Source organism: Lipotes vexillifer, unplaced genomic scaffold (assembly GCF_000442215.2).
Source record: "Lipotes vexillifer unplaced genomic scaffold, Lipotes_vexillifer_v1.1 scaffold412, whole genome shotgun sequence".
Taxonomy (NCBI): domain Eukaryota; kingdom Metazoa; phylum Chordata; class Mammalia; order Artiodactyla; family Lipotidae; genus Lipotes; species Lipotes vexillifer.
In genome coordinates this window covers 367,562-387,755 of record NW_006798464.1, presented here as the reverse complement: position 1 = coordinate 387,755, position 20,194 = coordinate 367,562, and the positions used below count along the sequence as shown (strand labels likewise).

General features: G+C 44.3%; 1 protein-coding gene across 1 annotated transcript in view; it reads right to left on the bottom strand.

The window, feature by feature from the left end:
• The window catches only part of ABHD2 (abhydrolase domain containing 2, acylglycerol lipase), a 73,353-nt gene extending 61,198 nt beyond the window's left edge, over positions 1-12,155 (bottom strand). The window contains exon 1 of the mRNA XM_007470515.1: positions 11,962-12,155. Within this exon, the coding sequence (XP_007470577.1) occupies positions 11,962-12,155 (194 nt within the window). The remainder of the gene's footprint in view (positions 1-11,961) is intronic.
• Positions 12,156-20,194: the final 8,039 nt, after the last annotated feature.

Here is a 20,194-nt window from a genome sequence, read left to right as displayed (position 1 = left end):
CCACTGCGCCATCAGGGACCCCTGCCAAAAGATTTTTTAAAAAATCCTTGATTCTTTCAGGCCGAGCTCCAAGGCCTTTGGTCAGCCCTCATTCTTCCTCACTTTCTGTGGTTTCTGACACTGTCTCCTGCCACGCCTTCCTTCTCTGGCTTCTGTAGCAGCCGGGGCTCCTGGCTCTCCTCTAACCTTTCTGACTGCCTGTCTCTGGCTTGCTCACTGGCTTTTCCTCCCACCCTCACCTGCCACAGCCATCGGTCCTCAGCTCTCTCTGCCCCTCTGTCTTTCTCTCCCCTGCCGGCAGCCGCTCTGGGATCTGCATGTCGGGCCTTAAGCTCACACCTAAGCCTCACCGTTGCCACATTTGCACCTGGGCACAGGTACATCCCACAGACTGCCCCAAACTAAACAGTTTTCCCCAAGAAAGCAGCTTCCCTACTGGACTTCTCTATTTCTGCCAATGATTCTATTCTTCTCTCAACTGCTCAGTAACCTCTGCATTTTCTCTGATTCAGCCCTTCCCACCGATGCCCAAGGCCATTCCATTATCCACCAACATTTGATTGATTGATTCTATTGATTCTGCCTTGAAAGGTATCTGGAATTTGTCCCATCCTTCCCTTTCCTACCACCACTAGTGGTCGTGGGATCAAGTCCAAACACCTCCTTTCTGGGAATTTGAGAATCCATGTGATCTGACCTCCTCTTTCTCCCCTGAAGACCTGGGGCTCTCTGCTGTAATCAGACAGCTCTTGTCACACCAGATCATGGCATAGGGACCTGGCAAAGAGCTGGCCGGGAAGCAGCTATGGAGACCAGGCCAGTGATGGGGCCAAAGCACACTAGCAAACAAAATCAAGGGCACAGTGAACAAAGGGCAGAGAGGGTGGCAGGTCCAAAGGCTACACAAAGAGCACCAAGGAGATGTTTGGGAATTGCAAGAGAGATGGTCAACGTCCAGCCAAATGAAGATCCTGGAAGTGCGGTGACAGGAGCAGAGGGGCTGTGGGGTCAGGGCACAGCAGTGACAATGAGGAAACATGCCAAGTCGGTGAGGACTCCATCATCTTGTTACGCAGGTCAGCTGGCTGGGAGGCTAGCAGGACAAGGGGAGAGATGTGGGTGGGTGAAGAGTGCTGGCCCAGAGAGCAAAGTCAGTTTTCTACCGGAAGCATTTGCTTAAAGGATGGATTTCACTGGCTCATGCTCACACCAACCTCTCTGTCTTCTCTTCTTTCCAAACCAACTCATCTTTCAGGATCACACAAGACCTCAACATCCAAGCCACCATAGTACCATCTCCCTCTTTCTCTAAACTCCTTTATCACTTACCTGAATTACTCATTCTGACACTTAATCACCTGGGTTCCTACCAAAACTACCTAAAAACATTAGGGTGCACTGACTCTGTGCAAAGCAGCAGCCATAGAGAATAAAGAAAAATTTAAGATGGTGTCTGTCCTTAAGCCTCTCAGAATACAGAAGAGAGATACACACATGGAAAGATATCATTTACATCCCTGTTGTTAGGTAGGAGCCAAAGGGACAGAAGAAGAGTGAAAGTCTGAGAATGCTGGAAGAACTAGGATGTGGGGAGGCCTTGAGGGACGAAGAGGACTTTGATGCGCAGAGGAGATGGAAATATGAGAAAAAGCGTTGTGTGTGTGTGGGAGGGGACGAGTGTGTATGCACACAGAGAACAGACTGGAAGAGCAGGTTACTAAATATTAACTAACTTTAAAAAATACATATTTATGTATTCACTGAGAAGAATCATCCTTTATTGAAATGCTAAGGAAGGAAAAGTCTGTACTGTTATGCCTTGGCAGATTTCAAGTTTAAAAAGCATACATAGGGAATTCCCTGGTGGTCCAGTGGTTAAGACTCAGCTCCTTCACTGCCGTGGGCCCGGGTTTGATCCCTGGTCAGGGAACTAAGATCCCACAAGCCGTGTAGCGTGGCCAAAATAATAAAAGAAAAAGAAAAAGAAATTAAAAAAACAAACAAACATGGAGTTTCTCACTTTATATTAATAAGGAATTACCGTTCAAGCTTTTGTTATCTGGCTGAAAACACCAGTTCCAGAGAATTTGGTGCCACATGTCAACAGGAAAGTCAGGTTGGTTGGCAATGGCATTAGTACTCAGTGGAAACATGGAAAAATACACAACCTGCTGCTTCTTGTGGACCTCTCTGTTCCCACAAGGCCAGAGATGGTTTGGGATCAACCACTGGACCTCCAGGCTAGGAGGTTTCCCAAATGCTCCGGATTATAGACTCTTACTGTCTACCTCAGAAATTAAGCCCTCCAACTTGACGCCAGGCACCCTCGCTGACTGAGAGTCCTCACTCTATGATTAGAAATGACATGGGGTGGAGATTTAGGGTGGTTCACAAGCTGCCACAAGGGCTGACTCATTTCCAGGGCTCGTGGTGACACTGCACCGCAGGCAGCCGCCTTGGGCAGAGGAAGTGCTTGCTCTGAGGAGGACTCAGCCCTTGAGAAAGGGCACTGCTCAGCCTGGCAGACAGTTACTTGGGGTGGTAACAGGGATGGCATCTCATCCAATCATGTGAAACATCAATTCGTGAAGGATTACAGCTTTCTGTATGAGTAAAAGCTTTGCTTCCTAGAATTTCACAGAGGGGTAGATTTCCTTAGAAATCCAGGAAGATGCTTTCCTTGAGTTAACCACCAAGCAGATTCTGATCCTAAAACCCAGTCCCCCCAACAGACTCCATTTGCACAGAAGGTATCCTTGAGGCTGCTGCAGAGAACTGGGGGCTTCCAAAATTGGTTGCTTCACACACCGCTGCTTCAGACAAAGGTGAAGTAAAACTGCAGTCAGCTCTTAACCCTCTACACTGCTGGATGGCAACAGGGGCAGTTAGAGTTTAGAAATCATACTTATTAACCCTCTAGAACACACTTTCAAAGTCAAGTTGCTGTCTTAATTATACTTTACTAGTAAAGCATATACTGCTTTGCAGTATCGAGTGTACTGTCATAGTGAAGGGAGCCATGCCGTGGAGCAGGCAGACAAAAGGATTAGTTTGACATCAAAATTGGTAAGCACTAAATTTATAGGATCAGTAGAACATAAGAAACTGATAAAAGTTGGCTACACTTGGAAATTTTAGAGTTTCTAGATAATGAGGCCCATTTCCTGCTCCTGGATATTGGATTGATTTTCAGTCAACTACATATTGAGAAGGACTGGAAACGTGGATCTGATCCCAGGCAAATCCTGTAAAGTAAATTGGATTTAGTTAAGTTGTTTAAGCAAAATTAAGGATGATTGGTGGACAAAGATGGTCGCTGGAGCTTAGTCTGGGAAAGACTGAAAGAGAGGGTGACTTGGCAATGGGACCAGCCTTGCACGGAGCAGAGGCCCACTTGCCCATCCATATGTGCTGGGTTTGACACCATTGTGAAGTAATCAGCTGTAGCACATGCTTCTTTTGCCTTTTTGAAGGCATGGCAGAGCCCTGAAGAATAAACTCAGGCATGATGAACAGGGGAATAGGTTGGTCATACGTTTTTGGAAACTGAAATTGACTGCTTTAAGGAGTACATGGCACATGGGAGATGTGCTGCCTTCCATCTGAACTAAATCACAGAAGTCTTGAATATTCTGGATTTGGAAGCTTTTAGATCTTTCAGCAATTCCTGCATGAAGGCACAGAGTCTCTAACAAGAAGCTACAACCTGTACCAAGGTTAGAGAAAGTGGATGAATTTCTCCACAGGCTCAGCTTGCTCATCTTAATTCAATACAAGAGGCCTCAAAGATGGTAGCACTTTCCTCCTGGCCTCTTGGATAAGTGACCTGCTAGCGCAGAGACAGTACAGGTGGGCAACATCCAAGAGTTAAATTAAACCTGACCACTGGTGAACTGAACACCTACCCCTAATGCATAACCCCTTATAAAAACCTCACCATCTGATGGCAGAAGACAGTAACAGAGGGTGGCCAACGCACCCCCGTTTGTCTGGTACTTCCCTGGTTTTAGCATTGAAAGTTCCATATTCTGGGAAACCTATCAGTCCTGGGAAAACCGGGGTGTTTGGTCAGCCTAGTAACAGAGGACGGTAGCCAAGGTTTAACAACTCTCAACTTTCTCACCCTGACCACTTTGGTTTGGGCCATGTCATCAGAAACAAGCAATTTTAAGATGAAGTCACCTGAGAACGTGTCTTCACTGGGCTAACCATCAATAATCAGTCTCAACAGAGATGATTTTGAGTCTTTCAGCTTTCAAGAACTCTCTTGCAATGTAAGTTTCCCAAAAATGTGCTTGAAGGTCCGGTGCTTACATAATAAGCTCACCAGAGTGCTACAGATCCACTTATCAATTGTTAATGGTTTACCACAAGCATCTAAGGAAATATTTGCACAGTTCTTAAAATGGGTAAAATCAGGTCAATAGAATTAAGACTTTGGACAATTAGGAGATTATCCTATAAACAGGACAAAGCTTTAGTGTTCAGCCAAGGAGGAAAGGAGCTAAATCTGATTTGGAATGTCTCTGGGAGCAAGAGGGAATTAAGAATTTAAGCCCAAGATAATCAAATTCTTTTCAACTTTAACTCACTATAAATAAGCAGTGCTGGCTCCAGAATTTCTACCCAGGAGGGGCCTAGGGGTGGCAATCTGACTGGAAGGGGACGTGTGAAGCTGCTTTTGCATGGTGTTTTATTTAAGACTGAGAAAACACCAATTGTCTATATCTAAGACCCTTGCCCTAGCTTCCCCTGTGACACTGCCACTGCAAATAGACAGTAAAATAAAAAGGAGGCAAGGAAGGAAATGGGAAGGGGAGTAGGAGTTTATATACCGAGTCCTTTGCTCTTTAGATTTGGAAAATAATTCCATATACTGCAGTATCAGAGAGATCTGAATTAGTGATTTTCTGTTCAATACTTCTAATTATTTAATATGTCCTTGGTACGTGAGGACAAAAATAGTGTATCTTGCATATATATATATATATATATATATATATATATATATATATATATATAGTATTTTTATATATAGAATCAGGCTTTTATTTGGGGTACATAAAAGAAAAATGAATATTACTGTTAGGAAGGGAATGTGTATGACTGCAACAGAGAGGGAATTGGTATTGCTTGAGAGAAGAAATAATTAGGAAGCACAGTTGTGCAGAAACCAATAACATTTTTTGTTTTTGTTTTTGTTTTTTGGTTGTGCCGTGTGGCATGCAGGATCTTAGTTCCCAGACCAGGGGTCGAACCTGCACTCCCTGCGGTGGAAGCTTGGAGTCTTAACCACTGGACCGCCAGGGAAGTCCCTAAAAATTTTGTTCACAATGAAAAAGTTTTTAAAAATACCTCCCAACAATGGAGTCTCAGAGAAGTAGGTCTTCAAATGTTCATTAACAAAGACTAACGGAGGACCACTGGCAGGAAACTAAAAACGGACTAATTATGATGAGAACATTTCAATAGGATTCTTGTTTGGAGTTTGTACTCTTGGTGAGTGAGGAGAGAAACAGAAAAAAAACACAGAAGATGAACCCATTATGATCCATGGAAAGGTCATGGGGTTTCTGCCATTCTCTTATCAGTGTCTGAAGCAGCTTCAAAGAGGAAATGCTCAGAAAGGGCACAATGGCATAGGTGAGTCAACTACTATTTTTGACTTGATGTTGGAATGGGTGTGACCTTCTTCTTCAAGTTTCAGGTATCTCTCAAACTCACAGAGAATAATAACATCCAGTTCTTATTAATACAGGTGGCAGCTGGTTGCAGAAGAAACCCATTACCTTTTTGTCTCTGGGGAAGAAAGGACCCACAAACATGTGGCTGAGGTTTTGATCACACTGCTTCCCTTCTTCAGACCCCATAGGGACTCACAGATGTCTCTTGCATCCAATAAAAACACCTCAGCTATCCACTTTTAGGCTTGTCTATTAGCTAAGTGCTCCATCACATTCCTCCTAAATGCCTTCATCTTCAGCTATACCATGACCCATACTGACAGGCCTGCTAATGAGTGAAAAAGTAGAAGCCTGGCTTCCCACAGGGAATATATACATTCTAATAGCAGGCTTCCAGAGATGGGGCACCTGCTTCCTGTCTTCATTTTCTAACCAGGACCTGGTGATGGAAAATACAAGCGAAGGGCAGAGGCTGCAAACTGCCTTTCTGCATAGACCTGGGGTTGCCCTGACTTAATTTAAGACCAAACAACCAATCTATCTACTTTCAGAGACAGCATGGTGACTTCCTAATAAACAAAACTTGATCAGAGCCGAAGGTACACCTGATTCCCTGGAGCGCCCCTGAGCAGCACTGATTGCATAAGCTGAAAACAGTGTGGTTTCTTTCGCCTGAGCACGTGGCATTCACCAAAATGGGAACATCCCTCATCTACACCTGTCTATGGAAAATGAGAGACAGAATGGCATTATACTTAAAGATTTGGCATTGCTAGGAATCCTGTTCTGTCTGGTCAAGAGTATGGCTCTTGATTTGGGGGTACATGTACTCCACTGATGAAGAAAAGAGACAGACACAGATCCCTAAAGAACAAGATGAAATGTGCTAAATGGACACAGAAGCTACATGCTGGGGAAACATGGGTAGGAAGATGGAAGAGGGCCTCATTCTGGCTGAAGAGGAGTTGGAGGAAGTCAGGCAAATTTTCTCAGAATTGAAGTTATTTAAAGTTTCTCTTACAGGGTAAGGAGGTATCTTGGTGGAGAGAGAAAGAAGGGATTTGGGGGAGCCAGGGATGAAAACCTAAGGGGTAGGCACTTAACAGGCAATGGGAGAACGCCATGAGTGGTAAGGCGGGCCAGGTAGGCTGGGGTCACACTGTAGCACCCTGGGTGCTGGCCTGCTTGAAGAACCCAACTCAAGTGGTATTGTGACAGAGTGGGGCAGAGGCAGGGAGGTGACTCGGGACACTCCTGTAAAGCACAAGGGAGTGACAGTTACACAGGTGAATATATATGCAAAAGGCCCTGAGCTGTATACTTAAGGTCTGTGTATTTTAATATATGTAAATGATAGCTCAAAAAAGTCCTTAAAAAAAACAAAAGGCCATGGGATCAGGTGTCCCCTTGTCTTAGAGCAAGGGGAGTGGGAATAGTTAGGAGAGGGCAGATACACAAGAGAATCCTTCTCTTTGGGTTTTTGCCCTTACCTTGTAGCCAGGGCTCCCCAACCCCAGGGTCCTTCCCACAGGAAACTCTTCTGGTGCTTGGTGACAATGCAGTGGTCCTAGACTCAGAGGATGTTAGTGCTGAAAGGGTACTGCAGGAAAGCTACCTGTTTCATTTTATTATTTTATTATTTTAATTTTAATTTTTTTTCTGGCTTAAGTAGCAGAAATTATTTCTCACAATTTTAGAGGCTGGAAGTCCAAGATCAAGGTGTAAGCCAATCTGATTCCTGGTGAGAGCTCTTTTCCTGGCTTGTAGAAGGCCACCTTCTTGCTGTGTCCTTATATGGTAGAGACAGAGCACTGGTATCTCTTCCTTTTCTTACAAGGGCACTAATCCTATCATGAAGGCCCCACCCATATGACCTCATTTCACCCATATTACCTCTTAGAGGTCCCATCTCCAAATATCATTACATCAGGAGTTAGGGCCTCAACATGAATTTGGGGAGGGACACAATTCAGTTCATAGCACAACCCATTTCCCAAGCCACACTGGGATGGTTCAGTGTGAGTTAGAATGGGAAAAGAGGTAGTATACACAGCCAGAATAATGGGGTCAATCAGCCCTGGTTTTTTCATGCATTACAGTTAAAGAATTAGCATCAGAAACACTCAACCTTTTCTTCATGGCTTAAAACTAGAGATATATGTAAAGCACAGCTCTAAAATGTTCCCCTCTTCATGGGCTCTGTGACTTCTAGTCACTGAGTCATCCACCCCCAACAAAAAGCTGGGGTATTAGAAGTCTACGTGGTGTCTGCTGCATGAATAAATAAAAAGAACATTGATGCTGTCTTGGGTAGCATCATAGCATTCCTATCATAGCTTCATGATGAGAAGTAGCTTTGTAAGACTGTTTCATTTTATACACAAGGAAACCAAGGACCAGAGGGCCTGTCACTTGGTCCAGGGTTCTGCAGCTAGTTTAGAAGAAGACCTCAGTGTGTATCCTAATCTACATTTCAAATCAAGCCTTTTTCTCTACACCACTGCTGCCAGCGGCCATTAGGAAATCTGAATGGTTGACATAATTCGGAAGCTGTTAAAAAATCAAATATTAGAAGATATGTAGCAGCATGGATAAATGTCCATGGTAAACCAAGTGCTTTGTTTTGTTTAAATTTTTTGACTGCGCCGCAAGTCATGTGGGATTTCAGTTCCCCCACAGGGGATTGAACCTGCAACCCCTGCATTGGAAGTGCAGACTCTTAATCACTGGACTGCCAGGAACGTTCCCAGGGAACACGAAGTGTTAAAGCAGGTTACCAAATGCTATATATGCCCCTGATTTTGTTGGGGTAAAGTATCTGCAGCAGAAAAAAACCCACAGGGGTGATGACCAAAGTAGTAATGATATGAATCTCTGAGGCGGAGACTTACAGATGATTTTTGTATGTTTCACTTTATTCTCCATTTTAAAAAATGAATATGCATTAAATTTTTTATTCGGGAAAAAACAGAGATCTGTATCATCAACTACATTTTCTAAATACTGATTTGATCTTTTGGTTTGCTTGTTTCACTGAAAGCAAACACTTCTTGAGAACAAAAAAAAGGAATTGCTAGGTAAATATTGATCTGTTGCTAAGTGAACAAGAGACATATCATCCCATCTTAGAAAAGTTTTCTTCCAGACATTAAAAGGTTCACTTCTAATGTATCTTTAGATAGGTGATCTCAAAACAGATTTAAAAACTGACTTCAGTGCTGAAGGGAGGGAAAAAAAATCCCTATTTTCCTAACAGGTTTTTGATGTTCACCTTTCACCAACTTTTTTTTCTACACCAGAACAGCAAGAGACTATGTCCTGATTCCAGACATAAGTCATAATAACTGGCCACTTTCAGTCGGGGTTACTGAGTAACACCATTAGCTTGTTGTAAATCAATTAACTGACATTTCTAGCCTAGATGATTGTTTGTGAAGGCTGCAGACAGGCTTCCTCTGGGAAAAAAATCTTCAAAGTCCCAGGAGAAGCACTTTTACCCATAACAGATATGTTTCCTGCCCTCAGCTTCAAATATATGGAAGGCTGTTACAAACACGCCACACAGAGAAAGAACATCAAGGCCACTGGCTTCCGACAGTGATTAAAATAGAAAGAGGGTCATGCAGGAATCGGAAGGCCACTCTGGGGCCAGTCCTGCTACAGACTCTTGTCGTGGGCTGGCCCCTCACTGCTCTCGGCTTCCTCTCTCTCACCTGTACCCTGAGAAAGGTCTCTGTCCCCCTCCCTGTGGATAGGAAGGAAGCCAGCTCTGGGGTCACAGACTTGGGTCCAGTCTCCGCCTCTGCTACTCCTCATTTCCCCATCCTTAAAATGAGAGGAAAAATGAATCCAACCTCAAAGTTGTTAAGAGGATTAAATGGCATAATGCCTATGAGAGATACTCAAAATTTTAAATGCAGTAATGTGGATGAGAGAGTAACAGGAAAACATTTTGGTGATATGCTACGTGAACACAGGATATAGTTTTTCCCAAAATTAAGAGTATAAATAAAAAGTAAGAACTTAGTTAAAAGATGGAGGGGAAAAGTGAATCCTTTTGCCCTTTAATAATCATTTGTCACGATCAAGTCAGAGAATGTGGGTGTTTGGCATTTAGCTGTTTTAAGTAATGTTCCAACGTACTCTAGGAGGGCTGGTCCTGTGCTCAACAGGACAGGTCTTGGAAGTACATAGTTTCTGGGGAATTGTCCTCTCACAGCCACCTTCAAACCATAGCTAAGTCCTAAACATGCATCAGCTCTGCCTTTAGCCTAGGCTGACCTCCACCTCTCCCTGATTTGGGTTTCACCAGGAAGGAGCGTGGCAACTGGTTAATGAAGGGGGTGGTGGGAGAGGGTGGCCAGAGCCACGAGGTCCAAGGAGACTGTGATCAGGGATGCACTTCCATCCCAGGAGGGAGGGTGGGGGCAATCGCAATAGAGGTCACGTAGCGCTAGGACAGTTCCATAGGCTCATCGAGAAAGAGTGCCAGGAAGGGGAAAAAGCAAAGAGAAACTGTTGGACTTATGTCTCTGGGGTATTTTTCAAAGAAAAACAAGAAAAGAGGTTAAGAAAAAACCCTGCCAAAATCAGCTCTTTTTTTTTTTTAAACACTTTTAACAATTAGTGTGGAATCAAACCTTATTGTGATGTTTATCCAGAGCCTGGACAGGAGCAACTTTCCCAGGGCTTCCTCTAATTACTTAGGAAGCAATGCTGGGTGGAAATGTGTACTCAGCTGCCTATAATCTTGTAGGGCTTTTAATATCTTGGTTTTCAAAAGCTCTCTACAAAGAGAAGACCTGGGAACTGGGTCTAACTGGGTCCCACTCAATCTGAAATTGGGTGCAAATGTTCCTTGCCAGATGAGTGAATTATCTAAATTAAGTATGGAAGAATCTGGACAATTTTGAAAACATACCGATTCTGTGCACGCTCCTCAGAGAGGAGCGTTTTCAATGCAAACACTGCTTGCTAAGAACACCACGTCCTTGATAATGGTTGTGGAGCCTACTGTAATGAGAAGTCCCTTCAGCAGGGGTGGGTGCAAATTTACTATGATGAAATTTATATGGTACATGGCAGTCCACAGGTGTTAGGCAATATGACGGAGTTATAAGTCTCTCTCAACTTGATAGCAACTTTTTGGAGTCATGGCATTATTGTTATAACTATGAGCAAACTGTACACAAACACCCCAAACACCTGCAGCCCACAGCTCTTCACCCGTGGGTAACAGCACATGAAAATGAACTAGACAACCAAAGAGGACAAAGCAAGAGCTCAAACTCTCAGGTGTCTCTGCTGCCCATCTCCTCTTAGAAGGGAATCATTCACCCAACAGAGGCGGTGAGAGGTTATACCAGGATAGAGGGAAGAGCTTCTGCTACTGTCCACTGAGTATAAGGAACTTTGTTAGGCGCTCCGGGGACACGGTTGGGATAAGACAGCTCTCCGAGCAGCATCCATCTGGAAAGCCACACCTGGCAGAATGGACTAAGCTTGAAGAGGCACAAACAAGGTGACGCAGCAATGAGGAAGGAGGAAGGAACTAAGACCCCAGAGAGCGTGGACTGCTTCACATGAGAGGCTTGTCCCAAGTGCTGCAGGAAGACGGAGTTATTCAGAAGACATCAACAGGGGAAGATTTCACGAGGCATCTCCTGAAAACAGCACGTGTGATGTGGAATGCAGATACCCTTTGTTTTACAACTACGGTTTCCTCTATCAGAAGCAGTGCTCACCCCTGCCACCCCCAAAACACAGACCTGGGGCTTCTGCAGGGAAATCTGGTTCACTTGCAATGAAAACCCTCTCTTAAGTGGATTCTCTTAGTTAATGCTCAGTATATTTTTCAATAAGGCAGAGGGACAGTACCCAATGAATGAGCCTGTGCTTTTTTTGCTCATTAATTATTTTGGGTCAGGATGATTTCTCTGTCTTAGAACTGGCAACAGAGCATTTGATAAAGGGCTAGAATACTGTCTAAGCTTTCTGCATCTACCTAAAAATGACAGCTGTTTTCTGCAAAGTCCTTGTCATGGATGATGACACTACCCCATGGAGGAAGGGATGTTTCCAGGCAACAAAGATCTGAGGCTGACTCCTGCCTGCCAGGATTCAAACGCCAGGCTCCTATTTAGACGGTGGCTACTTTAACACCAATGACACTATTTTACATGGATGCCTTGAGGACACATTGTGAGAAGGTTCTTCTTTGAACACTGCAAAGACAGATCAGCAGGCCGGTGTACAGGTGGGTTTGAGGTCTACTCACTCTTTGGTCAGAAGAGGACAGGACTTGAGCAGGAAGCATGAGAGCCCCGAGTCCTGGAAGTAGAGTTCAGGTGGGGCCGTGGGGCTCTTCAGGTTCAAACACCGGACGATCACATACAGCACAGCAGCCACTGCGGCCAGCTTCACCCCGTCAAACACGGCCGGGAGCTCGGGGGTCTCCAGCATGGCATTCATCTTGATCTGGGGAGCAGGGGTACAGGCAGGTTTAGAAGCACGTGGGGAGGGGAGGAGCCCACCACACAGAGACAAAGCCAGCGATCACCTGTCACGATCCAGATGTGTCCGCAGAACCCACGCTGGCCGATTCCCATCGGTGCCTTACAAGTGCCAACAGACTGGCAACAACCCAGATCATGAACAGTCCTGAGCACTAATAAACTGGGCTGGGTGGTGTATTTTTTAATCTAATGAACGTTTATTTCTAAGATGAGCAAATTGGAAAATACTGTGAATAGTATCCTGTGGAGAGCAGGAGAAAGGTGTCCAGTCGGAGAGGTACAAGGGGGACCAGAAGGCGAGCTCTGATTTCTGTTACCAGGCAACCTTGAATCTCTCTGCAGACTTAACCTGCACCTGGAGCACCAGCTGCACGTGAGGCACGGTGTTTACAGCCTCAGACAGAGACGTGAGATGGGACTGCTGTTGCCACCAGGTGAGGCTGTACTGCCTGCTGGCCTCACCTCTGTTTTCAGAGCAGGAAGGGCCTGATTCAGCCACCTGCTCCTTTGGAGGCAGCCCTGGTGCTGGAGCCAAGTTCAGGCTCAGCCCAGGTCACAGTGGTTCTTGCTCCTAGGAGTTATAGGCAGTGTGAAATGGAACTTGGCCACATTTTTCCCCACCGAAGGCAACTGACTATAGCCGTTAGTCCAAAATTGGGCTAAAAGTGGACCAAATTCAACTGCTAGACCAAAATTAAAAACTGGAGTATGGAAAATGTACATGCATATCTGGCTTTTCATCTTCTCAGGTAGCTTTATTTTGTACACAGAACACACACACACACACCACTCCAAACATAAGAAACCAAACATCAACAGCAACAAAACTCCATCCTTTCCCTTGCTGCAAGGCAGGAAAACAGAACATCAGCTGTTACCTTAAAAATCAGGGAAACCACAAGCTAACAAAAAGGAGAAAACGGTAACTCTGGCAGCCAAGGTAGCTATGGCAACAGCTTCCCCTGGAATGGTTTCAAGTAGCCTCTGCTAAAAACAGTATGAGAACTCTGGTGGCCAACGGTGCAGACAGAAGAGGCAGGACAAAACAATCTCTCAAAAACGTGTTTGGGGCATAACTGAACGAACTCATTTGAGACCTACAGCCAGGCCAGAGAGGTCTCAGAAGCCCTTTTCTAAAATCGAGGTGATTTTGGCAAATACAGGACCCAAACACACTGTAGACGATCTCTGGCAGGGGTTCCAACTCAGTGAGGAAAGGCAATTAAACATCCCACAAGTTATCATATGACATCACTCATATGTGGAATCTACTTTTAAAAAAAGATCAAATGAACTTATTTACAAAACAGAAACATACTTACAGATATTGAGAACAAACGATGGTTACCAAAGGGGAAAAGTGCGGGGGTAGGGGGGGGAAATAAATCAAAAGCTTGGGATGAACACACACACACCACTATATATAACACAGATAACCAGCAAGGACCTACTGTACAGCACAGGGAGCTCTAGTCAGTATTCTGTGATAACCTATATAAGAAAAGAATCTAAAAAAGAATGAATATATGTATATGCATAACTGAATCACTTTGCTGTACACCTGAAACTAACACAACATTGTAAATCAACTATACCCCAATTAAAAAACAAACAAAAAAAGATCCCAGGCTCCTTAACGCACCATCAGGGCAAGAAAATAATTTTTAAAAATTTATCTGGCATGATTTAGAATCAAGGCTGGACCTCAGAATATACTTTTCAGCTGCATCAACCTTTGACCTTTTATGAGCTGACAGTTTCCTTAAAACTTAACCTCTGGGGACATGTCACCTCACTCCTAGGGCCATGTTCCCCTAAGGCTGTTCCTCAAACCCTTAAAACAAGGATTCTTTTAACTTGGGGTCTGTAGGTCCCCTATGGAATTCTAAGGTCCGGGAACTCCCTGAAATTATACATGAAAGTGTGTGTGTCTGAAAGTTTTCTGGGAAGAGGGTCTGCAGATTTAATCAGATTCTTCAAGGGGCCTGTGACCTAAAAAGTACACAGCACTGCACTCAAAGATGCTCCAGGGGTTCCACCTGTGGCCCCTGTCCCTCATCTCTCCAAAGCCCTGCCACCTACGCCAGTCAAACCGACGAGAAACAAACATCCAAGATGACACAGCTTGTTAATAGGGACTTTTTTTTTTTTTTTTTTTTCCAGTATGCGGGCCTCTCACTGCTGTGGCTTCTCCCGTTGCGGAGCACAGGCTCCAGACGCGCAGGCCCAGCGGCCATGGCTCACAGGCCCAGCCGTTCCGCGGCATGTGGGATCCTCCCGGACCGGGACACGAACCCGTGTCCCTTGCATCGGCAGGCGGACTCCCAACCACTGTGCCACCAGGGAAGCCCGTTAATAGGGATTTTTTAAAGATTTTATTTTACTGAAGGATAGTTGATTTACAATGTTGTGTTAATTTTAATAGGGATTTTTAAGTGTAGTTAGTGAAGGGCCAAAACCAAAACCTAGCAGGAATTCCAGTTTCTCTGACATGATGCTGGTGATATGGAACTGAAACAGACATCCTTCTTGTCCCCTTGGTTGCAAAGAGAGGAGAGGAATGCATTGGATGGCTTGACCAGTTTCCTGGCTGGTCTAGAGTAGACTTACTGAATTAAAAACGTACAAGAAGTCCCTCTGTCCCCACTTCCACTCACTACTTACTAATGTCAGGGAAGGTGGGGAGAAGAAGTAAAAATAAGAGTCTCGCCAAAACGTATCTACGTCACCTGTTCCTCTCTACTGCGAATATGAACTGTTCTTGAAAAGCTGTACAGCTGGGCCAGTCAGGTCAGATCTCATTCGATTTAACCTAAAAGCTGAAAAGATCGGATGGTGATCTATTAAAGGCTGAGAAAGAAGCAATTTAACTGAAATATAAGCATAGTCTAAGTTTTTCTGCATTTAAAGCCTTTAGGGAAAAAGACAATTTCTTTAATTAACACATGTGACGCACTCTTGGCTGTTTGGACAGACCTGCTGGCGAAGCCTCTGTGAATCCACAGACTGACGGGCTCTCTGTGGTTTCCAGGACGAGTTATCTGCTGCGTTCAAAACTCTGGCTAACGCAAACTCACATTGCTTTTGTCCTTTAACTTGTAACATAATCTTCAGAAACACCTGACAGGTACCATCTCTGTGTGACCAATGAAATAACTTAGCCAGGTTTAGGTCAAGACAGCAGGCAGTTGACTTGTTCCATCTCTCCCAGGTACACAGCAACGACAGGAAAAAATATGAGCTGAGAAAAGTAAAAGGGCGCAGATGGGCCCAAAAACACAGTTCCAGAAACAGAACAGAACTGAAAGTAATAAATGGGGAGCTGTAACACCTGCCAGATCTGGTCCATACTGGGGGCTGGAGGCTGGCTACTCAGGGCCATCCGGAGCTAAAAGTGCTCACCGTGAGATGGGGAACCAGAGCCAGGCCCAATGGGCTAAAGATCTGTGGCTTCGAAAGCAGCAGAGGAAACACAAGAGAGAAAGGGGTGGGGGAGGGACAGCCAGTGTTTATATAGCACTATCTATGTGCCAAGCTCTGCTCTTCATACTTTACCCATCCTAACGCTATTAAATTGTACCTCTGAGGTAGGTACTATTATTATCCCCATTTTACAGACGATGAAACTGAAGCATAGAAAACTTGAGTAACTTGCTCCAGGTCACACAGCTAGTAGGCAGAGAAACCAAGATTCATACCAGGCTCCAAAGAGCGTGCTTTTAACCACTACGCTGTGTGAAAGCAGGAAAAGTAAAGAAAGAGAGACACAAGAAAGAAAGTGGATAGTACCTGAAAACACAAATGAGACACCAAAAGCTTGCTCAAGTTCATGCGGCTGTAAAATAGTAGAGCTGGTATTGAAGCCCAATTTTCTCTGATTCCATCACACCAAAATGATTTAAAAAGAAAATGAAAGCCAGTTGAAGAGGAGACTCAATTAACCTTCAGAGTAGCCTTGTTCAACTTCAAATTTTTATTATTTCTTCACATTCTGAGTCAAATTAGCCACAGAGGACCAGGCTTTTTTGGGGAGGGGACTAAAGAGCAATGTCTCCAGCCACATCACAAGCTACTTGACCTTTCCAGGGCTCGGCTGCCAACTAAAAAACAAGGGATGTGCCAGATCAGAGACCTTAAACTGGCAACCCATGGGATGGCAGTGCATTTAACTGGCATTTAAAAAAAAATGAATTTATTAGCTGCTAAGTTATAAACACCAGGAGATTTCAGATAAAAATCTGGATCTCTGGTTTCTCTTGAGAAAAAAATCTGAAGATTTGGCAACACTGATCCAGCATTCTCACATGGCAGCAATGAATTGAGCTGGGCGGGGCTGCCCCTCTAGACAGGCCATACTCCCTCCTGGTTGCCACAGTTCCCACCTCTCCCTATCATGGCCCTCAACAATGACCTGTGGCCTACTTAATCATTGCTGGTACCTGAATGGTCCCTGAAGGCATCCGAATGTGTAAACCTTGCAGAAATCTAAGGTCCTTACTAGCCCTGGAAAAGTCTATACTGATTGAATATTCAAAACATAACACTATCAGTATATGTATAAATGATAAATTGATAAAAAACAATTATGGGAAGGCAGAGTAGCAAATAACAAGATGTAGTATGTTTTATTTATTGATATTTACACTGATGTTTATTTACACCTTCACTCTTTTCCACAAACTATTTGAGATAGCTTCAAGAGAACGCTGAATAGGGAACTTCCCTGGTGGTCCAGGGGTTAAGATTCCGTGCTTCCACTGCAGGGGGTGCGGGTTCAATCCCTGGTCAGGGAACTAAGATCCCACATGCCCCACACACAAAAAAAGAATGCTGAATAGACTTACACAGAGAAAGATTCAGAAATGTGGCTGACTGCTGATTGCTTCCCAGTAAGAAGTCTCTCCTCCTTTCTTTCAACACAAACCTGGAAAATGCGCCTAGCTGGAAAAAACTAACTACAGATCCCAGGCTCCATGGCAGGTAGGCAAGTCCATGCGACTAAATGCTGGCCAGTTCTGGTGGGGCTGCTCTGCTTTCTGGAGAGACTCCTTACAAGGCAGGGAGTTAAACCCTTCTTCTGCCCTTTTCCCTCCCTGCCTCCTTGGAATGCAGACAACAGGGCTGCAACTCCGACAGCTATCTTGGGCCGTGCAGTGACCTTGAGGTCACTCTAGGAGCCACATGGAGAAGACAGCAGAGGAGAAAGACAGAGACCTGGGGTCCCTGATGATTCCATGGAGCCACCATGTCAGACCCAGACTGCCTACCTCAGGATTTCTCTTATGTGAGAGAATAAACCCTTGCATGTTTAAACCACTGTTATTTCTAGACTCTTGTAGTCTATAATTTCTAATGACACAGGAGGAAGTACTATCTCCCCAAATCTTTATGGATGCTACACTGGTTGGGTTATTATTAGAGCATAGGCAATTTTTCTTTTTCTTTTCCAAAATTCACAATGACTACAAACTTTTTTTTATTCCAAAAATAAAAGCTTTAAAATAGCAACTAACAAAATCTAAAGAGAAATTAAGAGACTCTGAACAAGGAAAATACCTAGGTCAAAATATACAACTAGGGACTTCCCTGGTGGTGCAATGGTTAAGAATCAGCCTGCCAATGCCAGGGGACACGGGTTCAAGCCCTGGTCCGGGAAGACCCCACATGCTGTGGAGCAACTAAGCCCGTGCGCCACAACTACTGAGCCCGCGCACCTAGAGCCGGTGCTCCGCAACAAGAGAAGGTACCGCACCGCAAGGAAGAGTAGCCCCCGCTCGCCACAACTAGAGAAAGCCTGCGCAGCAACGAAGACCCAATGCAGCCCAAAATAAATAAATTAAATAAATTTATACATATAAATGATATACAACTAAGCATACGACTAAGCCTAGAATGTGTCTGAGCTTTCTGACTGCCAGGGGGAAAAGGGAAACCTAGTCAGACCTATGGTTTCTCCAAAATGCAGAGCTAATCCATAGTACACTCTTCTTACCTCCAGAGAACACAACAGATACTCAAAGAAAACAGGGTTGTTCTGGCACAGATTTATAAAAAAAAATTCTGCGGGACTTTACATAAGGGGACCTTGAGTGATGTGATAGGTAATGTCCTCCTACAACTTTTTTAAATAGCAAATGAAGTAGAGAATTAATTTCCTCAACGCTTGAAAAATGTCAACGGTTTAAAACTGAATTTGATTCGGTGAAGGCAATCCTATGAGAGGTTTCTAATTATTATGGTCCAGATACAGAGCCTTGAGCTGAAGTCCTGAGGAGCAGGGTGGTTCTACCGCATGTTGCTAGGGCCACCTTCCTTGAACTTCAGTGGGCTTAAGGACTTGATGACCTACTGTGTGCCTGGCTCTGTACTAAGCATTGTGTAGAACCACAGTTAAGTTGAATTCTCATTTTAACTGGGGAGAAAAAGAAAAGAAGTTTATGTTAGGGCTACATATACTTTAGAAACTTGGGGACAAGAATAAGTAGTCCAGGAAAAAAATAAGTGGAGAAAGGACTTATGGAGCAGCTAGAACTAGAACTTCACCTTAGTGAAGTATAGATTTAGAAGAAGTGTGTGTAAGTCTGTGTGAGAGAGATTTTGTGGTGTGTGCGTGTGTGTGTGCGTGTGTGTGTGCGTGTGCGTGTGCACGATATACATTAAACAAGGAATTAACTGGCAACTGTAGGATAAAACTCTTGATATTCATTTTAACTTATCTTGCTGCATTTTATTTTATGGTCTTCTTTCTATCTAAGTTTGACCTGCCACTAAAAATTAATATTCTGCACTTGTTCCAGACATAACAAACTTAGCTACTATTGCGCTATTTTGTGTGCCCCTTCTCCCTTTCTGGGCAGGTGAAATCCAGTTAAAGTGCACTTCAGGCAGCTTAGGGCCAGGTATGCGGAAGATGGAAAGGAGACATCTCCCCACCCACACCTCACACGCACCCGATCAGCACTTCCTCCACTCTTCCCTGCTCCCACCGCAGTCTTCTTTTGAGTGAGATTTAGGTGCTGTAAATGATAGTTAAAATTCCATTTGTCTTCTTGACATTAACAAAGAAATCCAAGGTGCTGTCAAAGGCCCAGCAGTAAAGGAACTTTTGGTATTGCCCTCAGTCTCTAAGACAGGCTCCACGGGCATCTCCGCCAGTGCGAGGGCCTGGGCTTCTCACTGTTCCCCCATGACTAAGAGTGTTATTTTAAGATGGAGGCACAGATTCAGCGAGAGACGCCCAGTCTGGGGGTTCTGAGACCTGCGTCCTTGTGCCTGCTCTGCCCCTTCTCAGTTGGTGACCTTGAACAAGTCCCTGAACCTTTCTGGGCCCTAAAGAACTCATTTGTAAAATGAGAGGATTAGATTAGAAGTCAATGATACCAAAGGTCTCTCTCAGCTCAAAATTTCTGAGATTCTAGGGATAGAATTGCAGTCCTTGGCTAAAGAGCACAGGAATACTCTCTCTGTGCTCTGTAACAGAAGACAGCCCTGTTTTCCAGCCTACTACATGGACCATTAAACAGTAAAACTCATAAGAACTAACAACACTCAGGGCCTTTGTTCTTCCTTCAAATAAGTTAAACAGTTCTATATTTTCAGCTGTGCCATTTATGCCAATAATTCCATCATATTCATTCCACCTCCATGGGTGAGTGATGATTTCAGCCTTGGAATATTAATGTTCACTGAAAATCTAAAACTTACAGTGAAGAAAAAAACAAGCAGAGACCTCAAACACAAAAGACTCATTACCTGGTATAATGGGGTATATACTGTTCCCCCCAAATCCACGTTCACCAGGGACCTGTGAATGTGACCTTGTTTGGATATAGGCTCTTTGCAGATATAATCAAGTTAAGATGGGATCATACTGGTTAGAGTGGCCCTTAACCCCATGACTGGTGTCCTTGTAAGAAAAGAGAAATTTGGACACAGAACACAGAGGAGAGACCATATGAAGATGGAAGTAGAGACTGAGGTGATGCATCTCTGAAC